Source organism: Lineus longissimus, chromosome 12 (genome assembly GCF_910592395.1).
Source record: "Lineus longissimus chromosome 12, tnLinLong1.2, whole genome shotgun sequence".
Taxonomy (NCBI): domain Eukaryota; kingdom Metazoa; phylum Nemertea; class Pilidiophora; order Heteronemertea; family Lineidae; genus Lineus; species Lineus longissimus.
The window spans coordinates 8,138,987-8,159,801 of NC_088319.1; the positions used below are offsets into that span (position 1 = coordinate 8,138,987).

A 20,815-nucleotide genomic window follows, 5' to 3' on the forward strand; every position below is an offset into this window, starting at 1 on the left:
AGTCAAAACAATAACGAACTCAACTGCATCTCTACCGTGTATCGCGTAGTGCATTGCCTAGTGTATTTCGTAGTGTATTTTAGCGGATACATTATTTCCCATTATTTCCGCACTTTGGCCACGCCAAACGTCTTTTTTATTCGTGGAAGTTAATCTGCTCTGTAAATTTTATTCTACACAGGAAGAATCCATACTAGGTATTGCAATATTTCATGTCTATTGGTGTTTTTGTGTACAGGAGCGCACCAGACAGTGAGCCGTGGAGATGTGTTCAGTGCTGGTGCTGTCAGTAGACTGAATCTGATTGGCCATAGCGATCACTAATATGGGTCGGGATCACGTGATGTGACGTCACCGCGGTATCCTCCTTGACTTTGCACCGGGACTTTGCACTAGGCCCTAGGCCCTATAGCGATTAATTGATCTGCCTAATGTGATTCACAGAAAAACTTTGGTTAGGCAAAAGCCACACAATTTCGGCAAATATTCCCTTGGCAAATATTGGCTTTGGGCTGTTGCATAATCAAAGTCTTTCTGTGTTTTTTTATTTAGAAAGAGAGGCCTACCGCCGGTAATTAAGGTAATTACGAGTAATTACTTGTGTGAGTGCGACTGCTTTTCCTGAAGCGGGTGCAGACATTGATAAAAAGTCCAGTGATCTGAAAGTGGCTAATATATGCCAAAAATGATTTCGAACAGTTGAAACAAACAATCTATATAGCCTATATAGGGCTAGTCTAGTGTACCAATATTGTTCGACACTTCTCTGTATAGTGCGTGATGGATTCGACTCCCTGACAAACAAAACAATATAGAAATAAACAAAAACAGATAATCATGTGCTATTAGCCTAGCATACACGTGGTCATGGCAAACAATTACAATTCTCAACAGGCGTTATCATCTTTAAAAGTCATAGGCCTGTCTCCTACGCTTTTGAGAAGGCCTCTAAAACGATATAAGCAAGATAAGCTGGGTGTGTGTTCATCAATTCAAATTTGCTAATTTCAAGAGGGCCTCTCAAAAGCGTTGGACCCTCCTTGTTTTAAATTACTGTGTTCACTGGACCACACGCAGAAAAAAGCGATGAGCCAACGTCAGTCACATGAAGATATCAGAAAGCCAATGGGTAATTTTAAGTGTCAGTCCATGATACCACCATGCAGGATCATGCAAATGGTGGCAAGGTGGGGGGTCAACAGATCTAGTTGTAATTTCTACCACAGACCTGTCCTAGGGTACTATGAAGGCTGGTGGATTGGTTTCGAATATAACCCCACAGTTTTGGGGTACGGCTGTTAACCATTTCCTACTCATTTTCCTTTTAAAAAAACATGCATTATCCCTCAAAATAGGCTAAGTCTTTTGTCAATTTTCGTGCATCAAACAGAATTATCACTAAACACCGCCTATTGAAATTGAAAGTACATGATCTGAGCTACCTTTTCATGCCTTTTGTTTTGCCCCAGGTACATTTTAATGACAGGTACAGTACGTCCCAAAAACAATGCAATCTCAAATTTCAGTAAAAAGGCAATTTTAACTCTCCTTTAGCTCCAACACTGCAGTTTTTTAGGTGATGCCACTTCCAGGTAAGGAAGTCAGAATGCTGTTTTTTAATTTGCAAAAGAAAAAAATCCGGCCGCCCTTACGGTTTTCCGGTGAGGGGGTCGAGTCGCGCCCTTCTCACTGGTGCCCATTTTTTGCCCATTCCCTCAGAAAACTGACGAAATACACATGCTTTCCAAATAAAATTACATTTTTAGATGTTAGTGAACCCCCCCTCTCCCTTGCCCCTCCCACACACTCCCTCAAACAACCTAGAGGCCTTTATATCCCCTGTGGAGGCTTAGCGGTCTTGGCGGAAACGATCACCAGCAACGACAACAACAACAACAGTTACAGTTACAATGCATTGTGTACATGCACGTGTACATTGTGTGATAGTCAATTGAAAATGGAACCTGAAAAATCACAGTTGAAATGTGGATTTGCTGTCATATCCAAGGATATCGAGTGTGGTACTGACGCTTCATACCCCAATGACAAGAGTGTGATCCCCTTGAAACAATGTAAGAAGGACGTGCACTCCCATTTGATGCGTTGGATGTCCTCCAGGAAAGCCAGTCAAGTCAAAAGTGAATGGGAGCTCATAGCACTTTGTGATGGCGTGTTTGATATGAGTTCTCCAGTTCTGGACACCACAATATGCCCGAACCACCGATACAAGTTAAGTTTATCATGGAATCAGCAAAGGAGATGCCAGCACCCACTTCATCAACCCTCTAAAACAAGTCGGAAGCCCAGAAAAGATGGTGGTTCAGTTCATCGAGTGATGTCTCGGGAAATATACATCAAGTGGGGAGTTTTTGTCGCAGTTGGCTCAGGTAAGGGATCAGTCTCAAAATCACTGAAGTAGAAAAGAAGCAGTAGGCCTGTAATGATACCCACTCTGACTAAACCTAACTTTGGTGCAAAACCAACTGAGTGATAACGATTTACCACTTCACTTGTGTTCTTCCTAGAAAGTTGATTGGAGCCTTGGCTTGGTGATCAGGAAGTCCCAGTTATGATTCCCTGCCAGTGCCACTGGAGGTGATGCTTCACTGCCGTACAAAATCAGCATGGCCGGTCGCATTATCAAAACAAGTCTATCATCATCATCATGTCCTCACACTATTATATTGCACATCATATTATCATTACCCCCATAATCTGGTGCCTTTTCAGCTCTGTGTAAAGGATGTGAGGCTAAACATCGAGTATCTGTGGCAAATGTAGAACGAGAAGTAGAACCAGCACCCATGGATACAGAGGTGAGTTGAATGAAAAAAAAGGGGAGAAGATTCGGGCAAGCCAAAGTGAATATTGGTTAATTCTGCCTGCAGCGACTGACTTGCATGTAAGAAGGTCACTGATGAGAGAGGAGGGACTAAGCTGAAAACCTTGATGCCATTCTGGCTCCCATCTCCTTGGCAATGAGGGATTCTAAGCCAAACCTGATTCTCCATCAATATCTTTTTTCAGTCCGCTGTTGCCTCTTCCTCTGTTCAACCAGCCGACGCCTTAGAAAACCCAGCAGACGGGACAGAAGGGCAAATTTGATGGGTAATGTTGTTGCAACAGTATCATAAGGACTGCTGGTCAAGCACTCTTGAGCTGGGAGAGAGAAATGATAAGAGGGTGGAGACAGATTTTCTGAAATGTTGGTCTTTGAGTCATGACTGGGCAGAATCAGCCCAGTGAAAGTTGTCAGCTACACATCAAGAATTCTTGATTTAGAATGAAAGGGTACGACTTTATTGGATGTACATTCATCAGGCTTGACCTGAGATTTTCCACGCCATTGATTGCAAATGCATTGTTCGCATTCTGCAATACATCTCTCTTTTTCTAAAAAAAATACATGGTGAATTTCCTAAAACTGTTACATGCTGTGTTTTTGTCTCCCTTGACTAACATAACCTGCAATATGAAGGACATCCAGATTTGATGTTCTAGTATATCTAGCGGATGGTTCATCAGGTAAAATGCGGGGCTTGGTTAAAAAATGATTTTATAGTGATATCTTGGGATAAATTTGAACTTTGGCTTTCAGTAAACAATTGTAAATGCCAAGATAGATTTTTAATGTCAGTATACTTAGTAGCGCTAATGTCAGTTTTGAACAACCAAGCCTGCTACTGGAAAGTGGGACTCTCTCCTGATACTATCCTGCACTTGGGCCTGACATGTAGTACCGTAAATGAGGTGTTACTAGTATTGGTCCCTCCCTAGTAGTGGTTAGTAGTGGTTTGGCTATTGCCTGCAAAATAGCCTTTTTTCTATGTATCATTATATTAGCTTGTAAATAAATCACCCATTTGTAAAAAAAAAAGTGTCCCTTCTTAAGTGGCAGCACTGTCCTCTGCAGACAGGTACAAGTGTAGCATGTGGAAAGTTGTGATCTCTCCTAAGGGACTGGACAGTACCGTAACTCAGTTCATGAAAAACTTCTCCATTCCAGTACATGTATATGTACAATTTAGCCAATGCTAGAGCAACTCCAGGAGAACATTTCAGCGCCAACCAAGGAGCTAAAAACTTCCAATAGCAGTACTCTGACGGTGCAGCCAACTGCAGGGTTGTCCTCATCAAACAGTAATTACAGTAGGAACTGCACCTTTGGTCAATTGGCTCCTTAGCAATGGAAGGTGTTACTAGTATGTGAAATGAGCACTTCTGCAAGGTTCTTAGGAACAGGATGATCCCTGCATGGGTTGATAAAGATGTATTAGTAGGTCATACCACATGCCCTTCAGGTGCCTTAGCCATGGGGGGGGGGGGGGTCCAACCCTTACAACATGCTCTGGCAGCATGACACAGGCTAATGAATGGGTCAACATTAGCATCCTCCCCAACAGGGGGGTTTCTTAAGGTTTTCGGACTGTAAGAAGGCCTACATGTAGCTTATTCAATTACGTTGCCATCAGGTAGGCCAAGGCCGAAATGTTATTTGAAATTCAAATCAGCATTTCAGGACCTATGGGGCCCAATTCCCCAAAGGGCTTTCATCAAGGGCAAATTTGTAGTGATGAGCTTGTTCTTTTTTTGGGGGAAAAATGCAAGTGGAGTTATTTACCGGTAGGCCTACTTAAATAAGTTAAAATAGGTTAGTAGGCCTAGGCATGGGGGGGGGGTGATCATGGTGGTTGACAGTAACTACTAATCCTCATGGCCAGCACCAAGCATAAATTATGTGTTCATTATGCATTTATTTTATAATTCATCAAGTGTACACAAGGTGGCAGCACTAGCCAATGAGTGTCATTTTGGTGGAAAATAGCACTTTTTCCTTGGTTTATCCTGGGAAAACAGTAAAAGCGGCCGGAAATTTTATTTCTGATTTTGAAAGTAGGTATCATTACCTTTATCATGTGCAAGCCACAGCATTCAAAGACCTGCAGTGTTGGAGATATGAGCGTCGATAGAGAGCTCTTCCTAAGCACTGCCCCTAGGTATGCATAATTACTAGGCCTAGCACGACCAAAGTATGAAGTGTTACTCAATGACCTGTTGCAGAATGGAAGATCTCATCAAATACTTCCATCATACAAAGGGGGAAAATCCAGCTATTTTTTTTAGTCTCTGCAGGAGTGCCCAACATTGACCCAAAAATACACAAAAAATAGGGGGAAAAAAGCTAAAACAAGCCCCCTAACTAGGCCTGCCCCTAACTCGGTTGCTAGTGATTTTTGAGAGTCATCAATTGCTGTGTAATGATGTCTTAGTGGAAGGATCTTGCATACCTAATCTCGTTAAAAACGGTTGACCCCCACCTTGCCACCCTCTGCATGGTGGTATCATGGACTGACACTTAATTTCTCATAATTTGTTCGAAAATGTTCTTGGCACTCTGCAGCCTCTCATCATCAGAAGACTCAAATGCACCCGTTGAACGTTGCTTCTGCTGATTTACCTCTTCACGTTTAATCTCAAGCGACTGCTCAAGCACCGACAGAGTTTTCTGTTCTACTTGAAGTCGACGCTTGTCGATTTCCAGCTTCTCCTTTTCCACTGCCAGGAGCTCAATGCTGACCGATGAAGGTGCTGGGCTTGACGGTCGGGTGGTTGCTGCGCTAGACGTTCGGGTGGTTACCGGGCTGCGCGTTCGGCTGGTAGCTGGTTGGCTGGGCGGCCGTGTATTGGTTGCTGTGCTCGGTAGACGGCTGGCTTTACTTTGTAGTACAGATGCAACGGGGAGGATCTCGTCATCTGGGTTTGTCGAGAAAAGGTCACCAGACCACAAAGACAGTTCATCCTGGTCATCTGCGTCGGATTCCAGTACAGGCACAGACAGTGTGGTTGTCTCGGGTTCCACTACAGGAATGGACAACGTGGCTACCTCACATGAATTCTGAAAAGGACATTACATTTTATTTAAAGACTATATGGCCCAAGATTTTAGGAGGGACGTTTATAGCTAGTCTGCGCATCGCAGAGCTTTGAAAGTCCCCGTTATATGGAAAATTAATAGAGCAATTAGTGCCTGCGTACGCACCCAAAGCCGTCTTTGAAGCAAGTGTATCCGATATCATCGTATTCCTGGCAAAAATCTAGGCCAGTGACCGCAGTTTCATTGATCTCTGTGCTGTTGGCTCACAGCGAGTCTGGAAAGGTTTGAAGCGAGGGCGCCATTGTCAATGCGTTGCGTCAGACTGGCAAAATTCTCCCAACCGGCTTCTCGGGCCATATAGTCTTTAAGTGAAATAAATGTGCCACTAATAGAACTCTTTAAAAAGATCCACAGCAAACAGATTTTCGTTTAAAAATGTCAGTCAACCACACATCTGCTCACAAAAGACCACACTGCAATTTTGAACACTTCTGCCTACTTTTGCTGTGATGGGTCACGTTTTTATATATCGATCCACAGAGGTAAGAGAATAAAATCTATGCCCACCTTTTGTCGTTTCGCCTTGGGCATGGGGACAGCCAGGCCGGGGTCAGCAGTGTCGAACCCTCCCACTATGCCATAGGTTCTAGTTGCTCCAATAAGACCAATCACCCTTCTGTCTATATCCGCGCGTCATCTGGCTATTATCATCTGCTCTCACATTGCCCGTTTTTCCATCTTCAGCCCTTTCTTTATTCGCATTCTTCTTCGCCCGTGTTTTCATGTCATCCCACTTTTTTTTCAGCTGATCCACAGTGCGAGTTACGTCAGGGGGAGAAATCGGCTTCACTTTCTTTGCTATTGCTTTCCAGCATTCCCCCTTCCTCACGTTTGTCACTTGATCCGTGAATTTCGAATCTATCGTTCTGAAGTCCTTTTCCACCAGCTCGAGCAGTCGTAATATTTCATTCTGGGTAAAGTTGGCCTTTCGCTCCTTCTTCTTCTCTGCCATTTTCACTATGTTCCCACACAAAACAACAACAATACGAAAGAAAACTGGGAAAACCCTCAATATACACTGCCAAGTACAGCGAGTCACCCCTCACCAGTGGAGGCTGGACATACTATACACTAGTTCCACGCTTCAGTGTTATCTCAGTTGTCGGAGAGTTGCCCGTAGCGGGCGATGTATCGGCGAATCTGATTCGTCGAAAAGTTACGGATCCGTAACTCTACGGTGCCGTAGCAACGGTCTACGGAAGGCATACGGAACCTTTTGTGAATACCGCGCAACGCAAATCGTACGGTACCGCAAGGGCTCCGCAAATCACGGCTACGGCAGCCGTACGTACGGAAGCTTTGTGAATACGGACCCAGGATAAGCTGATGGAATTTGTAGAACGCTTCTCCAGCTGGAGTGGACTAAAAGCTGCCACTGCATGGCTACTTAGATTCAAGAAATGGTTGATTGACACCAAGTATGGGAAGAGGAAGGAGCTGTACACCGGGCCTACTGGGGCAATCAAGGCCAGTGAGTTGCAGAAAGCTGAGGTAGCGGTTGTTACTTATGTCCAAGGAGAAGTTTTCGCCAGCGAAATGAAGCAGATGGGAAAGATTGGACCGAAAATGAGCCGCAGCCAGTTTCATAATCTCCATCCATACAAGGACAAGGCAGGATCAGTAAGAGTAGGCGGGCGTTTAACAGAGTCAGACCTAATTTTCGCTGAAAAGCATCAACTTGTTCTGCCCAGATCACATCATCTGACCGAGATCATCGTTAGGAGTTACCACGAAGCCTATCAGCATGCTCCACCACAGACATTGCTGTGTCTTCTCAGGAAGCGCTATTGGGTGATAAATGGTTCAAGTGTTGTCCATGAACTTGAGAAGAAATGCATCACATGCCAGCGAGTTTCATAATCTCCATCCATACAAGGACAAGGCAGGATCAGTAAGAGTAGGCGGGCGTTTAACAGAGTCAGACCTAATTTTCGCTGAAAAGCATCAACTTGTTCTGCCCAGATCACATCATCTGACCGAGATCATCGTTAGGAGTTACCACGAAGCCTATCAGCATGCTCCACCACAGACATTGCTGCGTCTTCTCAGGAAGCGCTATTGGGTGATAAATGGTTCAAGTGTTGTCCATGAACTTGAGAAGAAATGCATCACATGCCAGCGAGCGATTGGTTTGCCAAGGGACCAAATCCGGGGAGTCCTACCCAAGGGACGCATCACCAGTGATAACTTGTGGACCCAGACTGGATGTGATATAATGGGGCCAGTGCTCATCAAGATCCTCAGAAGTCAAGTGAAGAGGTACATCCTGGGATTAGTCTCTTTCACAGTGAAGGCAGTCCATTTTGAGATCATGCCTGATCTCACAACACTGTCATTTCTCAACGCGATGAGAAGATTTCTGGCAAGAAGATCAAGACCTGGGAAACTCAGTGACAATGCGGGGACCTTCTCATCAGGAGTGGCAGAGATCAACAAACTGCAGGAGCTGTACAATTCGTCTGGGGTTCAGCACTTCATGCAAGAGAAAGAGATTGAGTGGGTGCCCAATGTACCAAAGGCATCGAATAGAAATGGTCTGTTTGAGCGACCATTTCGCACACTGAGACGAGTCATGCTCAACACACTGAAGGGCAGAATCACAACTGAGGACCAGCTAGCTACAATAGTAGCTGAATGCGAGCTGTTGTATAACAGTCGCCCCTTGTGTGCAGTCAGCAAAAATGCAAGGGCTACACTTCCAATCACGCTGATGATGATCATCAACCCTGAACCTGTAGCAGCTCATCCACCAGGTATTTTCGACGAGAAGGACCTGATTGTCAGAAATAGCTACCGCCAGGTCCAGGCACTGATCAATGAGTTTTGGTCAAGATTCAAGTTGGAGTATCTCACCTCGCTCCAGAACGTCAGAAAAGCATCATCAAGAGACGGATCTTCCGAGTGGGAGACCTGGTGATGCTCGTCGATGAGGTGAGGCTAGCTCACCGAGGACACTACCCTCTTGGTCTAATTACTGCAGTCCATCCATCAGAGACGGACAACGTCGTGAGGAAAGTTACACTCAAAACATCGACCGGAGAGTTTGAACGTCCTGTCAACAAGATCGTCTTACTCGAAAGCAGCAACGAGCACGAAGATCGAGTTCCCAACATCGACGCAGCATCGAAATAATTCCGATCGATTATTATAATTCAGACTGCGGATCGAGCCAGTCATATTACGTAAAAAATTGCGAACTCAGAGCTGTTGTTCCCACTATGAACTCTTGTGGGGTCTGTCGTGTTTTGAAACAACAGCTATTAGTATAAGGCGTGTGAGAGAATGGATAAATAAGTTCTGAAATTAAAATTAGCTTATTCACCCAGCCTCTATCTGTGTTAAAATCTGCGCTTTATATACACTGGAACTGTGTTGGGGCTATATAATCATGCCCGTTCCGAGTGTCAGTCAGTTGGAAAAAAATCTAATCCAAAAATTTACACACAATTGTGTGGGTTTTTTTTTATGTCTCAGTGGAGACTTTTAGTTCAGTGACATTATTCGATCAAAATCAAGGACTGTGCCATATTTAGTGCTTCTGGTCACCTATTTGGACATTGCCTTGTAGGCTGTGTGTAATCTATAATTAGAGACTATCAATATGATTCCTGCTCATTGAAAAATAGCAGGTTGTGCAATTTAATATGGACATTTCCATAGTTGTGGAAAATAGTGGACATTTAGAAATTCACTTGAATTTTGGAGAATATGTGCTAAATTGATATTGGTTTAGAATGCTCCAAAACCTTATGTTAAAAAACTCTCAAATGTCGAATTTTGGTGGGAGTGTAAGTTTTTGGAGGCTGTGCGTCTTAAGACAACCATTTATAATTCAAATTTCGCGCCTTCAAGAACGTTGCTCTTCTTCAGTACTGGAGGGCTGGATTGGCGCTAGCATGGCGGGTCAAGCACTCTGCACACACATTTTTGACAAGATGATGAAAATAGAAGAATTGTAACGTTTAACAGGGCAAAAAACAGTTTTTGACCCTTGGAAAGACTTGTAAGATGAAGAAGTATTAAAGAGAAGAGTTTTATTCAAGAAACCCAAGGAGTTCAGCTAGAATTATGTCCGAGAAGAAGTAGAGAATTTACACTGTCTAATCGTGAAAAACACAGTCGTTGTAGGTCTCCTTAGGGAGTTTTTCCCGAATGTACGCGATGATGACGTGCCGGCCGCCGTTAACAGGACGTAACATCTATTTTAAAATGCGTTTCCATTATGATTGCACGAGGACAACCCATTTGTGTCGTATATCACCGGAAATGTCCGATTTCCCTGATTCTGCAGGATATTAAATCGGGCATTTTATTTCTTTAAGTAAATCATAAGCGTCGCATTCGCTCCTCGGTCTGTTCACTGTCCCGAATGGCAATATTGCCAATGGGATCGGACAATCCCGGAAATCCCCAAATATTATGCATTTCTTTCTGTGTTATTCTTATAGCGACCATTCTCCCGTGTAAGTGAGTTGCTTACGCTACACAAAAAATAAAAAAGATCGAGGGTCAACCATTGAACTTTTGAGATATGTTGAATTTCGCACAACAAATCAGCGAAAAACGCACCAACTGCACTGGATGACATTTCAATACGGGCCCGACGCACATCCCAAGTTCAGTGTACACATACATCGGCAACGACAGTAAAATACGTAGTTTCTTGTTAGCCGCCTATTGAGTAGCGTTCCAGGTTTCAGAAACACCAAATAACATGACTTTGCCAAAACAACTGATAAATCAACACTTGCATACTGTGAGGACCAAGAAATTAATGATTTTTTTAGGAACTACGGTTAGTTTGGCATCAATATGTAACATACCATCCATCTGCCACGTGAGGTTGGGCGTAGGTATGATAGTGTCAATTTTGCTTTTCCAAGTTCTAGGCCATATAGCGAAAAAATAACCGAGATGACCCCATGTTTTCACATCAAATAAAGAAACTACCGGTGATAATGGCATTCCCAAATCATTTATTTTGAACCGATTGAGGCGCGTTTGAAGATCGCACACATCATGCAATTTCTTGGTCAATTATTTACCATTTTCAGGATCCGAGTGGTGTCAAACGTGGCGCCACCTATCGGTGAACTTATGAACTAAATGCAATGAAAATGCTGCTGACTTCTTCTCTGTATTCATATGAACCCAGAAATGTATGGATTATGGTGCCTGTATGAGGTATGATTGAGCCTCATCAGGAACTGAAAGACTACCTCGTATAGGTGATACATGGTGCACAGTGGTTGGATTCAGACCGATTGATGTCGGCACTTCAGGGTAAAACAATTGTGGAGTCTTTTGTTTTTGAAAGATTAAACAACTCTGGTCAACTTTTGACTGTGGGGTGGGTTGAAATAAGGGCATTACTGTCTAGGAATGAAAGAGATCTAGAGCTGGGCAAGTTTTTTTTGGCGTGAGCGATTGTTCACGCACGTATAATTCGATTTAGGCGAGCGGCCGCTCTCGAGGGCGATCATTCGCGTATCCCTTCTAGCACTGCTTAGAAATACTAGGCTTAACTAGGGTGCGATCATTCGCGTATCCCTTCTTGCACTGCTTAGAAGTACTAGGCTTAACTAGGGTCGTGATTCTTTCTATGTTATTTAGATTATTTCGTTTAACAAGCCACAAGACATCCAGTTATTCAATTTCTAATCAGTGTTTGCCTTTTCATTGTCTTTTAAAAATTTCCCTGCAGGTTTATCAAAGACAAAGATGAGAAAGTATGTGTGGTATCAATTGTTGGCAAATCCGCCTTGAGCTATTTAAGATGTAAGGCCCCCATGCTCAATCCTATTTTCAACATGGATATGTTTGGGGTTAGTATGAACTTATCAATGTTTGGAAAGCCTTGGTATTTACCCGTCCTGCTCAGTATTCAAGCAAAGATCACCTATCGATGAGTTGTCGCCAATTTGTCACCAATTTGTAACTAATTCGAGGAATGTCACTGATGCAAGTGATGTCATCCCCACGAAACTCCCGTTTTGGCTCCCCGTAGGGGAGTCAATACAATACTGCAGTGTCTGTCGTCCGTCGTTGTCTGTATCCTGTTTCAAAAACAGTGGCATGTTTCTCAACTGCTAGGGCTATTACTTGAAACTTGGTACACATGATCCCCTATGTCTGATAACCTCTGATGCCGAAATTCGGTTTGAGCTGATCCTCGACTTGGCCACCAGGGGGGCATTACTGAAAAGGTCAAAAGTGCTATATCTTGCTTATTATTTAATGACTTTTTCTCGATAATATTTTTTTGGTAGGTACTCCTATTCCTACCGAGGATACAACACATATCTTATGAGTTTTTCATTTGACTTACTTTTCATGGTCAAAGAGGTCAAATGGCTAAACTTGGTTGTTTGAGTGTAACAATGGCACCTTTCTTAACCGCTAGCTAACAGATTGAAACTTGGTACACATGACCCTCCAGCCAACCTAAGATGAGGTATTTCAGTCCAATGTGATTCTCGACTTGGCCACCAGGCGGCCAAAACTGAAAATATAAAAAGTACAATATCTTCCATATAGTGACTTGTTTTCAATAATATTCTCATGGTAGGTACTCCAAGCAAGAGTACATCACATGTCATACCGATTTTGATTTCTTATCAAGCATAAATTCCTAACAAATCAAATCAAATATCTATCAGTGAGCAGAATGGCCCCTGGCCTTTTCATTCAATTATGCCAGAGGTACCACATTGTGTAGCTAGATCTGGGAGTTTTACGGAGATAGCTAGATCTTGTTGTGCCAACGTGTGGCCGAGTAACCAATATGTACAGCGTTTACATCCCACAAGTCCGACACCCCACATGTCTGACGTCCCACAAGTCTGACGTCCCACAATCCGACGTCCCAAGTCTGAAGTAGTATCTTATGAACAAAAGTTTAAAAATGTTAGCTGATATGTCTAGTTCTCTGAATGGTTGAAAAAGTCTTCCAAGACCGAGTTGAATATCATGCGATAGGAACACATTTTGTTCAGTTTGGTAGTTATCTGAAGAGTGTTGGCAAGATTTGCGTTATCCGGACATTTTGTCTACAGACGACATGTTCGCATTGTCAGATGATCATAGCCAAGTTCAAGACATCATGTTCGAGAATTAGGGCATGGCTTTTTTACGGGGGTCACCCCTTTGTGTCGCGGGTTTTATACACTCTGGGTCCTATACGTCCCTGTAGGAAGGTTATGATTAATTAAAGGTTGTGTGGGTGTTATCACAAATCTTGGCAGTTATCTGTTCAAATATTACCGTTCGGATGAAGCCAAGAATGTGTTCTAGAATCGGACATAACCCAGAAATGTATGGATTATGGTGCCTATGATGTATGATTAGGCCTCAGCAGGAACTGAAAGACTACCTCGTGTCGGTTGCCCGGGGCCGATTTGACGCTAACCTTGACGCCGTCCTACGCACTGTGTAGTGCCACCTAGAACTAGTATTACAGTTGCCACCATCTTGAAAATCAGTACCGCGGATAGGATGTAGATTAGGAAATAATCTTTCTTACTGCTGTGAGGCTATCAAATCACTACAAAGCCCGCGAAAATAATTGCTGCCCTACGCTGCGTATGTAGATCTCAATACATTCATCTTAAAACCCACTAGCAAGTGCCGAATTTTATTTATAAAGATCATGTTATGTTATTTTTAAATGAAATATAACGTTTTATGAGAGAAAGTGGTACTAATTCGGCCTGAATAAGATTTACAGTCTGAACTGGCGACACAGTTTAAGACGTAGGATTATCAAACTTATTACTTATTCATATCTTGCATGTATTGTATTGTGTTCTTTATGCCTAAATACATCATTTTAATCTAAAATGGAGTAAGATCTAAAAGTGAAAAGTAAGAAGTTGCTTCGTTTCAATAAAAACACCCATTCTTCACCCAAAAGGTCATTTTTTAATTGAAATATTAGATAAATTGATTCAATCTACACTCCAGGTCTTTCTTGCAGCAACCAAGTTAGAAATTAATTACTAAATTTGAACAGCTTATAAAAATATGCTATTTACCATGCCCCTTATCTTGAAACTTAACTATGAAATTTATAAAACATTCTTATTATTTATTTTTAAAAATCAAATTATACTAAATATTCATACATACATATATAATTTATAAAACACTTATCAAATTAATTACATACATTTACCGTAAACAATGAATGTTTCACGAAAAACCTAATGAATGACGTTAATATGAAAAATTCCAAGTGGTGTTTGCATTTATCATCTGATTTATACTATCAATGATATAAATAAGCAATAAGTCACCTCTAACCATTTGAAAACAACAACAACTTTGAAAATACCAGAAGACTTGCCCTTAATAACATCCAAGCAAAAAAAAAGCAACTGTTCATCAAATGATTCTTTCCCTTTACCCGAAAAAAATAACTGAGAAAATGCATTTTTGTCAACAATAGCCAACCACTAGAAACATGCAATTTTTGTTGACTAAACTTTTTCCCTTTACCCGAAAAAAACCCCGGAAAAACACATTTGTGTCAACAATAGCAAATCACAAGAAACATGCAATTTTTGTTGACTAAACTTTTTCCCTTTACCCGAAAAAAAACCCGGGAAAAGACATTTGTGTCAACAATAGCAAATCACAAGAAACATGCAATTTTTGTTGATGTAACTTTTTCTCTTTACCCGAAAAGAAACCCGGGTAAACAATTGCAATGATAAGAACCGCATTGTATTTGGTGCCCTTATTTGGGAGATATGGTTTGAAGTAGGTGTTGATATTATTCAATCTCCAAAAGCAGAGTTAATATTCAATATCACACTACTGTAACCGCGGAGGAGTATTGATATTATTATGAGCCAGACTGTATACATGGTACATGTACATAGACATGTACTTGATAACATGCTTTGCATACAAATGCAGCTACATAAACGCACCAGTCTCTGTTTGCCTTTTTTTGCGCAATACTTATTACTAACAACTGTTTTAAGTTTATATAACAGTGCTTTGCCATTTGTTGATTTTTGTTTCAAATTAAATTTGTGCACAGATCTTCATTGCCCAGGTTGAAAAACCCAATAGGGTTGCTGTGTTTAAAGGGGGACTATAGTCAGTACCAGTGGGGTTAAATTGCACATCTTCTGGTGACTTATATGCACCGTGTTGTATTTGAATCACCACTAAATATTTTCCTCTTACAGACATGAATAGTTTTGGTGTCCTGTGAGATAACCCTATTTGAGTGTGTAACTATATCTTGCCTACCTAGCTGCTGCCTATAGAGTCCCTTTAAAGTAACACAGTAGGCTCACAATGAAGGGTGCACCATAACAAATAACAATAGAGCCGAAACCCACAAAATCATAGACCCTCAGTCGTTGTCATATATGTCTTCAAGAACATATTGCATTACATTTAAAATCTGATATGGAAAATCGGAATAGACCCTTTGCAGTGACGTCACAATGACCGCCAACTTTGGTGCAGATGACGTCAACCTGGTTCTTTTAGAGACTGTGCTGTGTTAGTCTTGTTGGGCACCGTGCTGCATATTGAAAACAGTCTATAGCATATGAATACACAATCCACCCAAATTAGTTTATGATTTTGTGAGTCCCTGGGTTTTGAAATTACAATAATCAAGTCACTCTGTTATTCTAAATTGAAAAAGTGTCTACAAGTGATAGTAAGCATTCATGCAAGCACTGATGCATGTAAAGTGTACTTTCTTCAAGCATTTCAAATTGCCTATTCAGTTGAAATACTCCATTGTAGATGGCTAGCTTCTGTACAGGCAAAACTCTACTAACATGTAGATGAATGGTACCTTAGCATTGAAATTACAAACATACAATATGTTTTGCTTATCAGTCATTGAAAATGTATTCATTTTTATAGTTCTAACCGTTGAGGTATAAATATATTTTGAGTCCTATGAAATGAGTTTTTGAAGAATATCTAAACCATTGAAAATGAAACAGTTAGTTCACAGCAACTGATATCTGCTGATATCTGCTAATAAGGACAGCATCACATGTTAACAGGCCCAATTGACTGCTGGTGCGGGATCGGAGGACGCATACCTCACTTCATAACGTGACTCTGACTCTGACTGCTTGGATTGGCTAGGAAAATTGAAAGCTTGGATGAATACAACTATCTACTCTTCCACACTGAGGATGCACCTGACATCATCGAGTTGCATTTGGTTTCACGAATGCAGGTAACCTCTCTCCTATGACGTCTTGCCGCCAATGTAGCATTCCCTGTAATAAAACGTATGAAAGAACTATAAATTTTACATACTGATTATTCATTGTCATTGTTGTTTTGCGCTTCATTTGAGGTATGAATATCATATTCACGGGTGAGTTGACTGTTTGGGAAAAAATCCTAAACAATATTGAAAAATAATCATCTAGCTAGCTGAATAGGCTGATAGCCATCTACACAAGGACAAACAGAGTGTTTTTTCTTAATAGTACATTCCCATTTAGCTTACCATTACTTGAAAAGAAACAGCTCATCACATGATCTGTTTCACACGAAAATACTTGAATAACTCTATCGAAGAAGGCTGCCTCAGATTTCAACTTCCAACAGTTATCAATGTCAATCATTGTGAAGTCCTGATTCGTTTTCCCATTCGGAGTCCAGTAAGCTACCACAAATGCTGTTACCTTATCCCTCATTTGTCCAATTTGTTGTGCTGGAAGTATAATCATTGCCATTTTAGTGATGATACATATAATAATGATATGAATTGGTTAGAGCGATTGGTGAGCTAATATCTTGCTTACAGACATCGATTGCCTTAATGCGATTTATATTTTCAGAATAAATCTCTCTCTGAGACTTGCCTTTGCTCAGCACATCACATGGCAACATCAATGTAATCGAGTAACTCAGAGGCACTTTTATACGAACAAAACAATAAGAAAAATGCACAGATGTTGAAATAGTATTTTTCCCAGCCTAAAAACTGAAGACTAAAATGTCTTAATTAACTGTTATTCTATTGTAAGCGAACCGTAGACGAAGTGCTCCACTAGATGTAAAGTTTGTTACTGTTACTTCATTGGTAAAGCACACTTACTGCTGTACGGTATTGCTATTACAACTGACTGCTACATGTAGATGAATGAACTAAACAGTTTATTTAAAACCTTACGTTTATTTACATCTGGGTTGTACCAGAACCCAAGGTCTATTCCGGTCCAATTTTGGCCACTAATAGTAAGTCCTTTGCTTTTAAGGCCTCCTCGACTGTGTCGGCCATGGCCAAAAGCCGGTACAAAGTACAGCCGTGGGTTACGTTGATTGCTCTTGTAGCCAAGGAGACATTCTTTAGTGTTGTGGAACTGGCCTGAAAAACCAATACGAAAATAATGCGAACTGCAATTTAAAAATTTATGCAAAATGTTGACTGGCTGGAGCGGGCAACGTAATGTGTCTTAACCAATCATGTTCACTGCTTCTCACTTTCGGTATGAGACTACAATTTGTCACAAGATGAATTGAAATGCAAGAAGCACCTTAAGCTATTTGAATAACATTTTAAGATAAACGTTGTTTTATATGCAAAATGCATTGTCTCATGTCTACAACCCTTACTTTGTTGTTAACCCTTTGCATGGTATAGTAGGTAAACATCATGGTGAGCTAATTGGAGTCACCAGATGACACAGGTTATTTTCTATTCAAGCTTGCAATTGCAAACTATTTGTTTTTACAGCAAGTAAGGCAACAAAGTCTTCATCTCCTCATAGCACCACCTTACTTTTCAAAGTCGCATCCGTTCTTGCTACATATTAGTGAGTTTCCGCATTGCTCACGAACAACGATTACGATTTCTTTGTATAAGTGCATGTAATCTGTTCAATTACAAAGAAATCATAATCGTAAGCGTTGTTCGTGAGCAATGCAGAAACTCACTAATTAGTTGAAATTACCTTGCAAATCACCAGTTGGCTTGCTTTACTCACTACATCTGGACTTATGTCATTTTTTCCAAGTTTGAGGAAGTTCACCTTAGACACATTGTCATTTGTGTTCACTGCCATTGTTCTACTGATGAACGCACTGAAATAAAGACAATAGACCTTGTTTTTCCCTATTCAATGACAGTTGGAATACTGGCGAGAGGGCACCATCCGGACCATAAGCTCTGTGGCTCTTTGTTGGGAATCTTTCCCATCGCTTTTTCAAAATTCCAAATGGCTAAGGAGAAGAAAAATACACAACAGCTTACCTAAACGACTCAGGAACAGAGCCCCCACTGAAAGAATAATCTTTCCAGTTTGAAAGCAATTCATCCTTTGTTTCCTCTGGAAAGGCACTTGTTGCTTCCTCCCATGTAGCCTTGCCGACACCAATCAGGAAGGCACGTTTCACCTTCTGCAACAGATTCAAATGAATTGTTATTTAAAAAGGTAACAAATCAAGATTTGTGAATATATTCTCCTGGTCACAGGTTAGTGAAAAAAATCACTCTCAAGTGTCTAATTATGTGAAATAAATTATGACGAGATGAACATATTTGTCTTAATGTTATATCCATTGCATGACCAGATTGGGCTATCACAAATCACTTATAATATTCAAACTGAACTTGGCTACCATGGCGAATTATTTCAAAACTAGATTGAAAATTTAGCCCTTCATGTCAGCTACTTAAAATGATGTTGTCCAAAGTTTTTGTCACTGTGTAATAAGCTTATATACCGTTAAAACTGCATGTACTCATAAATTCACCTGAAGGCCTTTTAATTCCTTCGCTTTTTTTTTCATTTCGGCGATAGAAAGATCCTTGTTCATTATTTTCTGCAAAAGCCATTCAATGTCCTCATTGTGGAGGTGCACCATAGCACTGAAACAGGCATGTTGCAGATCTGGTTTTTTTAGATCTTTTGCTTTGAGCTGCTGGTCTTTTGTCGCCCCATCCTCGTATAGAGCGAACACCTCCATCAGCATCTTGAACATATCTTCAGGAAATAATGCCAACCGCATGGCCAAGTCTATTGTTGTCTGAAAATTGATAAAAATATTTGATCTTTATGAATGATACACTTGTATACTTGGATCAGCCACTCGAGCCGTTTTCCCATAGCTGCCAAAGATGACATAGCAAAACAAGCTTTTTGACATTTCATAAAACATACTATTACTATTAGTATTAGTACCAAAAATGAATGTTTGGCACTGCAGATGTTTTTAACTACCACTGACCTATTTTTCTCTTTTTTAATCAAATTTTACCTTTTCATCAGCATGAAGCTTTCTACAAGATTCCTTCCAAGCGACATCATTTTTAAATCGGATGATAGATGTGTTGTCATAAGGAAAATAGTTTCAAAGGTTCCTCATCTGTTATATGCCATTGTTTGTTGTTTGTAATTCATTTATTACAAAGTACTGACCTTGTCATAGAATGACATCTTGAGCCTGGCCTCTCCTACCATGTTGTGGTTGTGAGAGGCCACCATCGCTTCTTCATCGGTTAAACCGCAATACACATTACCCCACAGACTTCTTTTATATTCCCCCCCAAATTCTTTCCCAATGTCCGACATGGCCAACACTAGGTGTTGGCCACCAAGAACTTCATAGTTGTATCCATTGATCTGCAACAAAATTGTACGCCTATCAGTTAGGGTTTACTAATGCTACATACTAATTCCTCCTCTAAGGGCTCTTACAGCATTTACACCAATCTTGAGATTTCATCTCCATTGCACTTGCTTAAACCATTATTGCATTAGCCATGACACAAACATGACAAAGCCTAAGGAGGCTCAGTTAATCTCGGACTGCGTGGCAGTATACACGGGCAACAGATGTTGATTCCCAAATTGAACAGATGATTAGTTTTGAATCTTACATTTTTCTCATTAAAATCCTCCTTAGTAACATCCTTTACACACAGAAGTAATGGTTGATTGTCATCTTTAAATTCTCCATTAAGAATTCTCCTTTTCAGTGTTGCTTTCCACTGTTGATCAATGGGACGGATGTTCCTGGATGCATCTATCCCATTGATCAACGCGCCAACATTGATGCACAGATGGCCTAGAAAATTAAACATTTGTTGATTACTTCACTGATAGCATGTACACTGACAGGCCATAAAAATGAATGATATATTTATAATCTATGAAAAATATATTAATAAGTTTTTCCTTCAAGAATTCTATTAGATTTTTCATCTTTTTTTTGTAAGATTAAATTGAAAAATTACACAGCTATTTTTCTTGCATTTCAATTACTATTAGTCCACTGTACCCGTTTGTGTGTTTGTTTCTCCCAGACCAAAGACCTCTTCATTTGTCAAATACATTTAATACAAACTTTCTTTTCACACTTTGGGTCACCTTCTTCTTCTTCTTCAGCGTTCACTCTTTGGCACTTGGAGGGGTCATCCTCCTAGGAGTAATCCTCCTCCAAGGCGGGATGAGCGTATCCAGTGCTGCCACTACGGTTGTGCGCCAATTGGGTTTATTGGCCTAGTGGTCCGACTTTGGCGACCGGCTGACAGGCCGAGACTTTGGGTCACCAAGCTGTGTATGAACACGCCAAAGCTTTTGGCTGAAGTTACCCGTGACGCACATGACTTGAAGGTGAAATTGTCGTGTGTACAACGTGAATAACGTTATATAAAACCAATAAACGGCCTTATAATGGATGTTAGTTGGAAATTCCAAAACCTGGCTTCGTAAGTACCTTTTTGGGACCAGATAATGCTACATGCAAAATTTTGGGTCACTCAGCCATTCGGTCTGGGAGATACGAGCGCACACACCAACAAACAAACAAACACACAAACTTTTCTCAAATTTAGTAAGGATTAAAATTTGGCTCTAATTAAGTCCTTACCCACAAACTTCT

The 20,815-nt window shown here is 41.0% G+C and overlaps 3 protein-coding genes across 3 annotated transcripts; 1 reads left to right on the forward strand and 2 right to left on the reverse strand.

Annotated features, from left to right (window-relative positions):
* Positions 1-4,647: 4,647 nt before the first annotated feature.
* Positions 4,648-6,883, reverse strand: LOC135497240 (uncharacterized). Its single transcript, XM_064787003.1, has 2 exons — positions 6,443-6,883; positions 4,648-5,896 (listed from the first exon to the last, which is right to left on the reverse strand). Exons 1-2 carry the CDS (start codon positions 6,464-6,466, stop codon positions 5,357-5,359), a joined length of 564 nt encoding a protein of 187 aa, XP_064643073.1. The 5' UTR covers positions 6,467-6,883; the 3' UTR covers positions 4,648-5,356.
* Positions 6,884-7,261: 378 nt separating this feature from the next.
* Positions 7,262-8,852, forward strand: LOC135496513 (uncharacterized). Its single transcript, XM_064785874.1, has 2 exons — positions 7,262-7,581; positions 7,898-8,852. The coding sequence occupies exons 1-2, from the start codon at positions 7,262-7,264 to the stop codon at positions 8,850-8,852; spliced, it is 1,275 nt and encodes a 424-aa protein (XP_064641944.1).
* A 5,282-nt stretch (positions 8,853-14,134) lies between these two features.
* LOC135496903 (uncharacterized) lies at positions 14,135-19,404 on the reverse strand. The gene is made up of 7 exons (XM_064786474.1): positions 19,351-19,404; positions 18,686-18,958; positions 18,183-18,328; positions 17,884-18,013; positions 17,103-17,297; positions 16,434-16,640; positions 14,135-16,197 (listed from the first exon to the last, which is right to left on the reverse strand). The coding sequence occupies exons 1-5, from the start codon at positions 19,390-19,392 to the stop codon at positions 17,139-17,141; spliced, it is 750 nt and encodes a 249-aa protein (XP_064642544.1). The 5' UTR covers positions 19,393-19,404; the 3' UTR covers positions 14,135-16,197; positions 16,434-16,640; positions 17,103-17,138.
* Positions 19,405-20,815: the final 1,411 nt, after the last annotated feature.

Excerpts from the sequence above, each read along its gene's own strand:
- LOC135496513 (XM_064785874.1), top strand. The coding sequence starts at position 7,262 with ATGGAATTTGTAGAACGCTTCTCCAGCTGGAGTGGACTAAAAGCTGCC. Across the intron at positions 7,582-7,897 it reads GTAGGCGGGCGTTTAACAGA|ATCACATCATCTGACCGAGA; the intron begins GTCAGACCTAAT and ends TGTTCTGCCCAG.
- LOC135496903 (XM_064786474.1), bottom strand. The coding sequence starts at position 19,392 with ATGGTAGGAGAGGCCAGGCTCAAGATGTCATTCTATGACAAG. Across the intron at positions 18,329-18,685 it reads AGGAATTAAAAGGCCTTCAG|AAGGTGAAACGTGCCTTCCT; the intron begins GTGAATTTATGA and ends AATCTGTTGCAG. Across the intron at positions 17,298-17,883 it reads GCCAACTGGTGATTTGCAAG|GCCAGTTCCACAACACTAAA; the intron begins GTAATTTCAACT and ends TTGGTTTTTCAG.
- LOC135497240 (XM_064787003.1), bottom strand. The coding sequence starts at position 6,466 with ATGCCCAAGGCGAAACGACAAAAG. Across the intron at positions 5,897-6,442 it reads CCAAGGCGAAACGACAAAAG|AATTCATGTGAGGTAGCCAC; the intron begins GTGGGCATAGAT and ends TGTCCTTTTCAG.